General features: G+C 32.6%; 1 protein-coding gene across 8 annotated transcripts in view; it reads left to right on the top strand.

The window, feature by feature from the left end:
• Positions 1-12,456, top strand: part of LOC145256092 (armadillo repeat-containing protein 3-like) — a 257,032-nt gene that overhangs the window by 135,388 nt on the left and 109,188 nt on the right. For 3 of the 8 annotated variants that reach the window (XM_080114690.1, XM_080114683.1, XM_080114676.1), the window contains one exon: positions 7,432-7,449. The exons of the other annotated variants lie outside the window; for them this stretch is intronic. In XM_080114690.1, the coding sequence (XP_079970816.1) occupies positions 7,432-7,449 (18 nt within the window). The remainder of the gene's footprint in view (positions 1-7,431; positions 7,450-12,456) is intronic. 8 annotated transcript variants of the gene reach the window in all.

The following is a 12,456-nucleotide window of genomic DNA, read 5'->3' as shown; positions in this document are numbered from 1 at the left end:
TATACACCTCTCACACACACACACACACACACACACACACACACACACACACACACACACACACACACACACACACACACACACACACACACACACATTTTTAATTGCTTTTCAATTTCAATCCATTATATATTTAATTTTTAAAATACTTCCAAATAAAACTCTTTCTTAAAACACTAACCAACTCAGTGTACATGACTTTTTTTTACCAAATATTTTTAACCAATTTGAAGGCAATATGAAACATCGCCTTCCAATTTATTTTACATTATGAATAAGTTGCTCGAATCTGTGATAAATCAATCATTTCCAACCACCTCAGCAAAAACAATCTATTTAGAAACAAGCAATGTAAATATCATCTTGCAAGGTCAATTGCTAATGTGCTAATTGTAATTTCATATAGGATCAGTGAATCTCTTATATATTAGCAGGGTGACTCAACGTTGACCGGGATTGAATTAAGATAATCAATGAACGTTTCACACTCCCATATTTTTTATTGTTATCGAAATCGATGAACCACCCCATTTTTCAATCAAATTGATTGATTGCCTGCTCTAATTGGGAACCCAACACAGTGCACTGGGAGGAAGCTTCATATGCCTTGTGCAGTGACTAAGTTCACAATATATTGTAGTCTACATTGCACTTTAGAGAACTTACTGCTGATTTTATAAAATTATTTTTATATATAATGGCTTGCATTAAAGTTTATTTTAAGCAAAAGTCAAATACAATGCTTCAATTGTGCTCTAAACAAAAATATTCATTTGGAATGCCCTCTTGTCATATCAAAGAATCTACTATTGATGTTATATGCCCGGTATTACTAGTTGTGCGGTGATAATGGTTTGAATTTAAATTTAAAATGAAAATGTCAAATATCATTGTGAAATTGTGTTTTAAACAAGAACATTCATTTCGAATGTGCCCCTGTCAGATCAAAGAATGTTGATTGTATATGTTGGGTATTTCGGCTTGTGTGGTAATAAAACTTCTCAAATGCACTAGTGATGTTAGGCTGTGTAAGGTGTTAACTTTGGTCAAAATCGCCTGTTCCTTCTTTCATTAGATTTTTTCAATTATCAATATTAATTGAAGATATTCCTACACAAAACATGTAAGAACACTGCCAGACAGATGTGTGAAATTTCATAAAAATTGACTCAGCCGTTTTCGAGTCTATAAGGAATGAACTCACAGACAAAGTTCCTTTTATATAATAGTAGAGACAGAGATATATAAAATTGTAATGTCTGTTTATTTGTCTGTTTGTTAGTTTATTTCATGAATTCCTTACTGCCCTCCATAACCATATATGGAACTACATGCATGGATTATAAAATTTATGGACATAATATTCCACGTGATGGTAAATGAAAAAAGAAAAACAAAAATTATTTATATATTCGTCAACGTTTCATCTTTATTTCAAGACTCTCTTGAGAAAGTCTTAAAGTAAAGAAAAATTAACTTTGGTCAAAATCGCCTGTTCCTTTTTTCATAGATTTTTCTCTTGGTAGAAGTGGTAAAAGGACCCAATCATTTTTTTGATGATCTTCACAACACATTGGATATGTATCTTTCATTTCAGATCTGAAGTGAAAACCAGTCATTCGAACTTATCTACTACTACTACTACTACTACTACTACTACTACTACTACTAAAACACAACTTTTAACATTAATGTTTCAAATATAAATGCTAAAAATACTATATATTTAAGATGTCATCCTTAATTTGTATATTATTAGAGCCATATTTTTATAACATACACACATACATACACACACACACACACACACACACACATATATATATATATATATATATATATATATATATATATATATATATATATATATTCCCAAATGTCCATCTAAATACTGGTAACATCTATATATATAAAGTAGTAGCATTCGTGTGTGTATGTCTGTATGTACAACTCTCCTACAGACCACACCACTGGAACTTTACTGAATGCTCAGCTACCTGCGAAGTGGGTATCCGAGTGTACAGCAAATGTAAGCTTCCCATGTGGCCTCTGACTCTGTTGAAACTGCAATGGGCGTAATCGTCTCCTTCCGGAAGTACTTAACAGGATTCTCTTGTTTCGCAAGCTTCGTTGTCAATTTCCATCGTTGGCGTTCACTGAAATTCAATTACCTTCTCATGCAAATCAAAAGAAAACAAACTCAGGGGGTTCTAGTCTACAAAACATTAATTCACGAAAATTACAGATGTTTTACATATGTACAATTGTTCAGTTCAATTACACCAGAAAACAGTCAAAAATCTTATTCTTCATTCTCCACTATGGCGACCGTGATGGAGAGGGGAATGAGTGGCGTTTATTGGGTGCGTGTATTTCTCTCGACATTCGACTTCAATCTAATAATTTCAACCTGCTTAATATTTGCTTATATTGAAAGGTGATGGGGTGGGGTAAGCTGTTCCTCAGACCAATCAGAACCTAACACGTTAGTCGGGAAAGCCCTGAATCCTTTGCGTGTGTGCACCTGCAAGGCTTGCGAATCTGGGATCAGAACTCAAATTTATTCACACGCTTTGACCTCTCGCACTCAGAAAGCCAGACATCCTAAGCACGAGATCGTCAGGCCAAGAACGAATGTATGATTTCATTCTAACCCTAACCCTGACATCTCTTGTCACTTATCTCAACAATAAAATATGTCTGTTTTACAAAAACACAATAAATTCATCACTTCAGATAGGTTACCCGCCGCTGTCCAGGATCCAAGTAATGCTTAACAGCGAATATCAGCATAATTACCCGGCCCTACTCAGTGTTTTAGGGGGTCTTAATCTCCCCAATGGGGAGCGATATAGCTCCCCGAGGCAGTCACGACACACAAAGTTCCGTGCAAAGTGTGGATATTTTAGCTAGTCATACAATAATGAGTTAAGTAAATACTCGAATTGGGGATGTTTTTTTAGGTTTTTGTCCAAGATCAGAGTAAAATAACTTTTATTCCATTCTATCAAAGTAATAAGCAAAATATTATTTTCTATGTTAGTATAAATTAAAAGACTGAAGTAAATGAGTCTAATGATGATTTTTTGTCATTTATTTTAATATAGTATTTAATTGTTTAAGCATATAAAACTTTTCTTTTCTTTTATCTATCATATGCTCATTGATGTCTACGCTTTTTTATTGTATTGTATAATCTGTATTTGTTACTTTTGCTATTGATGTTGTTCGTGGTTGTTTATTCAAAACAAGTTATTTTGTGTCCTATCATATTTAATGTACATTTTTTTAATGTGTTCTCTCAAGCAAGTATCTTAGGTACACGAATCACGAAATAATTCCGTGAGATGTTATCGGCTTTTTATTTGTCAAAATTGATGACATTGATTTACAAAAAACAGAAATAAATGTAAATATGTTTTGTTCCATTTTTTAAAAATTTTATTTATAGTTAGTTTATCAGTCAGGCCATATAGTTTGCCATGTTTATGTGTTGCATAGCACGAGTCGTATTCAAAGAAAAGGAATTTTTCTTTTGAGAAATGCTTCGGTTGCTAGTAGAGTGGGTTAAGTGATTTAAAATACCAAACCGTCAGTTTTAGGATTTAACCCTTTGTAGACTTGTGGGCTTTCTAGGGACCCCAGTAAATCGTGTGGTATTAAATATTTTTTCAGTATTTATAAAAAAAAAAAAAAATTATATATTCGCTAAATTTAATCATCAGAAGAATTAATGGCTTGGAATAAGTAATTTTAATGAAATTGCAGCCAAAAATATATCTCTAGGATCCTTAGAAACCTTACCCGGCTTCTGTCTCCGTACTTCATTTCTATTTCGTTTTTGTGCAATTTTAAAAACTTTGTGTTTTCCAAGTTTAGATCATTCTCCATAGCATATCAAATAATTGTTCTTTATTATTATTTCTGATGTAATTTATGTTTTTATTTGCATGAATTTAGTGCACATACAATAATAATCTGTTATAATCTAATTTTTTTAAAAAATAAAATCATTTTTTAAATATTTTTTTTATTTCTTATACACATATAAGAAAAAAATTTAGAATATATACAAAAACAGTATATAGCTTCATCACAAAATGCCTAAAAAATACCCATGTAAGTTCTGAATTTATACATTATGTAGTTATCTGACTTAAAAGAATGTGGTTTGTATAGATCCCATTGGTCTTCTAGATAATTTTGAACATCCAGTTCACAAAGGGTTAAAAACCAATTCCGACCTTGGAGCATCTACAAAATGTATTTTATGATTGATTTTCTGGTGCTTATATTAAATTGATATTTAAACAACTTCAGTACCTATGAAGTCAGTGTCCGACCATTGATGGAGAATCTCGAGTCAGTCCGGAAGTGGCTGAAGCAGTTTACAATTTGATCCCCCCCCCCCAAAAAAAATATCAAAAATGTCAGACGACACCAAACATAACAAGAATTAAGTTAGGATTAGCATTTTTTTAGCCTAAAAAAAAAAAAAAAATAAAACGTTGAAAGAACTTCCCCAACAGAAAAGAAGAAAAAAAGGGTTGCTTTCAAATCATAAAGTGTTTCAACCAATTTTGAGACTGCTTCAAGATTCTCTTTCTTAGGAGTAACTTTTGGTCACTCTCTTGCCATTTGGCTTTAAAGCTGCAGATAGTTAGGTTCTGTCAACAATCCTTTCCTTAGGATATGCGAAACTAACATTCGAGATATCTGTATTTCTAAAATTGTTCTACTTACTGACGTTTTTGGATGTCACAAGAGTTTTTCATTAACTTGCTCAACTTTCTCTTCAGATCTTAATAATGGTCTACCTTGCATAAGCAGTCTTCCTCTTTAAATTTTTCATAACAAATTCTAATTTTTTTTGCGAATTAGTGAAGTTTTTCTAAATTTTGGATTCCAAATTGTAAAAAAAATACATTTCTTTTGCATTAATCAACCTGAAACAGAACAAAAATAATATATAATATTTTGATCAGTTTCTTTACATTTGTGAAAATTTGAGGATTTTCAACAAGAATTACCAAATTATTGGCTGGCGGAATGATATAAATTTTTTTGATTATTCTGGGTAAATAAAACAAACTCGATCACTAAACATTCACATAGTTTGAAATTACTTTCAAAGTCACTTATGCTTTCACACACACAAAAAATTGGTAAAAAATGCACATTTTTATTCTTATTAAAATAATGATGCAGACATTCGTATCTTTTTGAGTATTTGTTTCCATTTTATAACTGATAAATCACGTGCAGTTTTCTTTAATAAAAGTGGGCTGATTCACATGTATAATAATCCATATTAGAAATTACCTATTTTTGAATCTAAAATTTTCCGATTTAATGGGTGTGTGTGTGTGTGTGAAAAATAATATGATTTATTTCAATATACTATTTTATCAAAAGCAAGCTGTCACATAAGAAGACACCTTTATCTTTCCAACTTACCTCATTATTTAAAATCTTTTCAGCTATTGTTTATTGCTGATTTAATTATAAAAAAAGATAGTGACATTCAAATTAACTTCTAATATAAAATTACTAAAAAACAAAAATGTAATTAATATGAATCCGCATAGATTTTTTGACATGTTCAATTCTGTCGTCGGTATTGGTTTCTTCAAACCATTTTAAAAATAAAATACTCACAGGAGGAACCACTTTTCAGCAGCCTAGGATTCGAACATGGCAAACCAAGTATCCACTTCACTGCCATCCGTGTAAAATTGATCATAGGTGAATTCTTCAGAAAATGCAACTCTAACACATTCCTTTCTTAGCACTATCCTGATTTTAGCTGTGCTGATTCTCTTTAGTTAAGACATTATCTTTGTGAAAAAATTTAGAGAGGAGGGTTAAAGTCCGGAAAATGTGAAACCCATTTAGGATAACACCATCTACTGATGAAACTAATACCAAAATGTCCCTGCAGCAATTCCAACGAGTCATTTATAATGTAACCAGTTGCCCCATCTATTGAAAACATTGCTCCAGGCTACTTTATGACCACTAGGTAGTGCTCAGTCCTGACAGTGTGTTGTGTAGTGGGGTACATGACCGGAACCAGACATATAATGGATCAAAGGGTATGTTGTGTAGCGCCAAATCAAAGGTTTTGAATAGCAGGTGTACATATCAGGGACATATAACGGACGATGAGAAATTTATATAATGGAAGGGTGTTGCATATTAATGTTCTTTTACAACTGATGAATCACAAAAACACATTACCTTTCAGATTGAATGATGACAAACGAAGACTTACAAATAACATGATGATATTTATTCTTCCAGCTGGTTATGATGATGATGATTAGGTATTTGAATGCCTTGCAGAATTACATTGTCTTGCTTCCCTTTTTTGTCGTTTCTAAAGGGGTTCGGCTAACTCCATTCGGAATGACTCTCTGACTACTCTGCTGACTGACTCGACTTAACTGAATATTTGTAATCTATCTTTCTTTGTTATGTCAAAACGTGCTCAGACATGTGATTCTCTTCACGTGGATTTACATATTACACATGCCCCCACAGGTTTTCGGCAAAAGCAAGACATTCCTTAATTTACATTGTCCGATTGTACTTGCTCTGACCTAGCTAATTGTATAGTTATTTCTAATAAAATTGACAATGCTCTACATTCCTATTATCGTATCTAAATTGCAATATGTATTCTTTTCAATTTCTGATTACTGGGTTCGGTTCTAACCTTTTCGTTTAATAAATATTATTTTCAAACCTATTTATCTGTTTCTCTAATTACCGGAATATGCCCCTCTTCCATATACAACAAGTGAATGGCGATAAAACAAAGACTTTGGGACATTAATTACTGATAAGTCAGTCATAGATTAAAGTTTATTTACCAAAAAGATTATGGATTTTATTTATGATTCCATGAGTTGTATTCTATTTATTTATTTATTTTGTGTGTGTGTGGGTGAGTGGGGGGGGAGGGAGAATCACCCTGATAAATTGATAGCTAAGTGACATAATAAAAACACTCTTATATATTTCAACTTAAATAACATTTTATTATCAATAGTTAATGATTTACTGGATATACATGTGAATATTATTATGATTTCAGAAAAATGACAAAAACGATATTATATCCCGAAAAAAGTTCCATTTTAAAGAGTAAAGTAAAAACGGCATTTTGTGAAAATGCGATAACATAAATCACGATTCTAATTCGATCTAATCAAATAAACCTTTAAAAAATCTCGTGTTTTCTCTCTCCAGAGATTATTTTCTAAAACCAAAACACCAAAGTTTGTTTTAATCGAATTACAAATATTAATTATGATTGTATTGTTCTTCCATTAAATCGATAATAAGGTTACCGATTTCTTCCTCTTTGATGTTTTGTTTTTGTTTCAAATATTTAACAATGGATGTTGGTGTGTCTGTTTTTCTTAGCTAACCAAAGGAATGCCTGTAAGCTACAATTTATTGTGTGTGGAGCTTGGCAAGCTATTTTAAAGCTTCAGTTGAAAATTGTGCTTTAAAACAATTGGTCCTAGTGTGTGTGCATATATATATATATATATATATATATATATATATATATATATATATATATATATATATATATATATATATATACCACACACACATTAGTAACGACCTTGGATCACAGTTACCTTCCTAGGGAAGCAAATAACTTTATAATACTATAAAACAAAACATACATTCTTCAAGCCAATAAAAGAAAACACACACACACACGCATTCTACCCTATGCACCCAGTTGACCAAGTACCAATGGGTCCCTCACTCCCACTCAAGTAAGAGTAAAAAAGGAAAAAAATGAGTAAAAACAAAGAAAGATAAAGAGAGAGAGAGAGAGAGAGAGAGAGAGAGAGAGAGAGAGAGAGAGAGAGAGAGAGAGAGAGAAACATAAGACATCAGTCCAGCTCAATGAACCAGTAATAAAAATTGGACATACGAATGAAAAGTAGAATCACTTACACATGTTTCCACCTCTTGGAAACATTTCCAATGAACTACGAAAATGTTCCTTTACATTTTTAACACATCTTGAACATTTTAAATACTTTCTGAAGAGGACACTTCACAGAACATCTGAAACGCGTTAAAAACAATTTCAATGATTTAAAAACATTATTACAATGATCTAAACATAATTTTCAATGAAAAACCAAAACACGCAATAATAAAATAATGTTTAAAAATACACATTGTTGGTGACCACTCCCTTATTTAAATATACACCTTTCTCTTGTTGGAATTTCTTAACCGATTATACATATATATATATATATATATATATATATATATATATATATATATATATATATATAATTTAAAGGAGATTAGAATAATAGTCTAAAGAGCTAAGTGTATTTTAATGTAATAGTGAAATTACTAGTTTAATTAAAATACAGGAAATGCTCGTTGTAATTTAGATATATAGCGGTTTATTTTTGGTGTCTTTTCAATTCAATAGAAATCCTCCTAAATTTGCTGATGAGGAGACCGTGCTTACTCAAAAAAACTATGTATAATTATTCTACGTGACTTCATGTATACCACAAATAAAAAGCACGGATTTCCGAAACGATCGTACAGATAATTGACTTTGTTGTTGTTCCTTCTTATGAAACTGATTTTTAATTTAATTAAATTTTGATTTTTAAATTTTAAAAATTTTAAAACTTTTAAATTATAAATCACATTACTTAATATATATATATATATATATATATATATATATGGTAGAACGATAAAAGTGTCGCCCTACAGGAAACAACACTACACTTTTATTTTGAAACTTTTATTGAAAAATTTAATTCAGATAACTTGATTATGTAATAGATCTAACATCTATTCAATGTAGCCGCCTTCAGCCTCAATCAACGCCTCGATACGAGTCCATATACGATACTGGGTGCATGCTTTTTCCACAAGTGCCGGAAAGAGCTCGGGGAATACTCGGTGGATGTTGGCAATCAGGCTGACTTTGGTGTTGTGGGAGGTCATATTGGTGGTGTTCTCGACATATAACCAATAAGTATTCCAGCGGGTTAAGGTCGGCGATAAGGTGAGAGGCAGTGAGAGAGAGAGAGTACAAAGCTTGGGTCTCTTTGGACTTGTGAGCCGGCGCCGAGTCCTGCTGCCACACCCAGTGCCTGCAAGCGGCCACCTGATTGCACCAGGAGATTACCACACTCTTCAGCACATCCAGGTACACTTTGGTGTTGATTTTCAACTCAACTTCGAAGATGAGAGATGGCATGATGTGGCCCTCAATTGAAACTACACCAAAGATCATAACCGTGGCTGGAAATTGTGTTTTCATCACTCTGTGCACGTCCCTGTTATTTGCAGCAATCCGGCGATGCATTTTGAGGGTGCTGGCAATGGTCCTGTTGTCATAACTTGAATCGGTAGAAAGCATGTGGTGTACAGCGGCATGTCTCTGATCTCGTTCGTTGAATATTGGGTGACTTTTAGGCATGATAGAAAGCGCCTATCGTTCTTGTGATTCATACACAACTGGCCAACTAGTAGATGGTCTGCACACAAAAAAAGAAAACCAGTTTTCATCAAACGGAAATGGAATCATGTCGTCTTTTCTAGGGCAACAATTTTATCGTTCTACTCTGCATATATATTAATATATATATATATGCAGTACTTCAATTATGCCAACAGTTGAAAGGAACGGTTTTGGCATCACACCCTATCTGACATTACTCAAAGATTTTTATTTGCCAAATGGAAACACACAAACAAACAAACAAAACTATAAAGAAAACAGCACACGTATTTTTAAACCAATTCAATCTCAGAATAACATTTTCTTCATTACAATATCCCAAACCATTTATATTTGCTTCTTACAAAAAACATTTATTTAAAAAAATAATATCCTATTTTTCTAAGATGACCCAGCAATATCTGATTTTATTCTTGCTTGCAATCCGACAGCATTGTGTTTTTTCCATTTGATAACTTTAACTGGCAGTAAAAACAATAAGAAACAACAACAACAACAACAACAACAACAACAACAACAACAAGTATAAAGTTGCCGTTAAGATGTTATGTACATGTGCGAACTGTAATGCTATGACTAATGGGAATCCATTTTCTAGTTTTCTTAGGTACATTTAGTACTCGCTGACCTGTGCTTTTGTTTGTTCATTATATATTTCAACTATATCGTTGTCAATTGCTGCTATGGTTTTCCTTTTTTTGAATGTCGTTAGATATGCTTAGTCTGCTTGTTATTGGTGTCTTCAACTTGGGAAGAGATTAGACCTGACTGGAGACCTCCTTTGTCTAACTATGCATTATGCGCCTGCTTTTTTCCATTAAGGAACTTCATTCTGGTCTGATTGATTTTAAGCCAGGCAGAATCATAAAAACATAACCTTTTTGTATTATTGTATCATATACCCCAATGGATTACACCTAGAATGAATCATTCATATGTTAACAGTGAAATCTGATTTTGTTTACAATAAAACTTTATTCTCTGTTTGTTATTATATCAGAAAGAGTGATTAACATATTCGGCTTGATATTTGTTTTTATAAAAATATTTTTAAGAGAAAATTTTTTAAAAATTAATTAAAAAATCTGAATGGAAAAAAAGACATTAAAAATATCACTTTCTCTATTAAAGTCTTTGTGGATCATAAAAAGATATGGGTTTGTTTGAGAATTAAAAAAAAAAAATTGTGCCATGTATCAAGAAAATCAACCCCTCCTCAAAAAATACATTCTTATTGTGAAGAATATGCTATTTAATACAAATGGTAATGTCACACATTAGCTCCACAGACATTATATCTTTCTTAAATAGTCTCTCCTTCCTGGATAATCATTTAAGAGAACTAACTTAATTATAATCTGGTTTTAACACTTATGAATGACTATGTCCTCACATTTTCTTTTAATATTCAATTTTATTTAGTTATGCGACTTTATTCTATTGTTGGCATTATTTTTCCCCAGTTCTTTCTAGATTCAAATATTTACATGAGGAAGCGTATGGAAGTTACCAACCTCAGGATATTATATGTAGAGTTTCCCATCCTCATCCCATCATTTTTAATAAAATTTTTCTCTATTCGCCTCATATTTTGACTCCAAAGCAATATGCCAATCGCAAATAACCAAAATTAGTAATGACGTACACACTACGCAATCGATATCATTTAGAGGACCAGAGTTTAGTCCCAGAACCGAGTCTGTCTACTTACTTTTATATCGTCCATGTTAAAGTTCTAAGCTGGGAAAGCGAAATCATCGATCTGAGTTGGAATTCCAATAGAATGTAAAGTTGTATAAATCAGCATGGTACGACTTTGGACCAGATCGATTCTTGTGTTGGCATTGGATTCTAAAATTCTTTCTTGGATCAACTACTTACAATAGGAACCACGGAAACGTCAACATTCATAGTGAAAACAGTGACATTCATTGGATTCGAACTTGACTTACATAGATCCTCAGTCCATGTTGGTATTCACTTCACTGCAGCGACTTTCTATAATGTTATAGATGATATGCACTAATAATAAGATAATATACAGAGTGACTTCAATAAGCTTCCAGACTTTTTGTATGGACACTTTTATTGAGAGTACACACATGAAACTTTAGTCCCCTTCAAATTAATTTCCTCCAGCTGCAACGCACTTGTTGAACTGTTCCAACAATTTCTGGAAGGCCACATGGAAGTTCTTTTGTGTAAGCCTGTCAATGACCCTCATCGCAGCCTCTTTCATCCCCTCAATTGTCTCATAACGACATCATCTAAAGTTTTCCTTGAGCTTAGGAAATAACTACAAGCAAAAGTCACAGGGAGCAAGGCCTGGACTATAGGGAGAGTGAGGAACTGTCTTGATCCTCATCTTAGTCAAATAGTCTATAAAAAGGATGGAGTTTGAACTGCTGCATTCATGCAAATCTTCCTCATGAATAATTGTAGGTACAGTTCCCACACTGACATCAAACTGTGCATTTATTGTCTCTATAGACACACGATGGTCCTTATCCATGAAATTCTTTATTTGGCTAATCAACTTTGGTGTTCTGAGTGCTTTACTCCTCCCTCACAGACTTCCTGCTATCCTTGAATCTTTTATGACACTCAAAAACTGATGCTCGTTCATGCAAGATGGTCCAAAAGCATTCTGGAGCATTCTATGTGGCATTTTTCCAAGTTTAAAACAGAATTTTATTGCATATCATTCTTCTAAAATGGCCTGAAGTCCAGATTGCATTTTTGAAATTCACCAATTGTGACAATTAGGATTTAGTAGGGTGTATTTCAATTCCTGCTGTAGCTGTTCATTTGAATCTGAAATTATAAAAATTGGTAAGTCATCTCATAAGACGTATAGTAATAACATGCTGAATTTTCAAGTGTCTACAACAATTTTAAATGCCTGTACAAAAAAAAAAAGT

This window comes from Euprymna scolopes, chromosome 3 (assembly GCF_053919585.1).
Source record: "Euprymna scolopes isolate OS-2025 chromosome 3, ASM5391958v1, whole genome shotgun sequence".
Taxonomy (NCBI): domain Eukaryota; kingdom Metazoa; phylum Mollusca; class Cephalopoda; order Sepiida; family Sepiolidae; genus Euprymna; species Euprymna scolopes.
The sequence above is the reverse complement of the archived record's forward strand: the minus strand, read 5'-3'. Positions and strand labels throughout refer to the sequence as shown.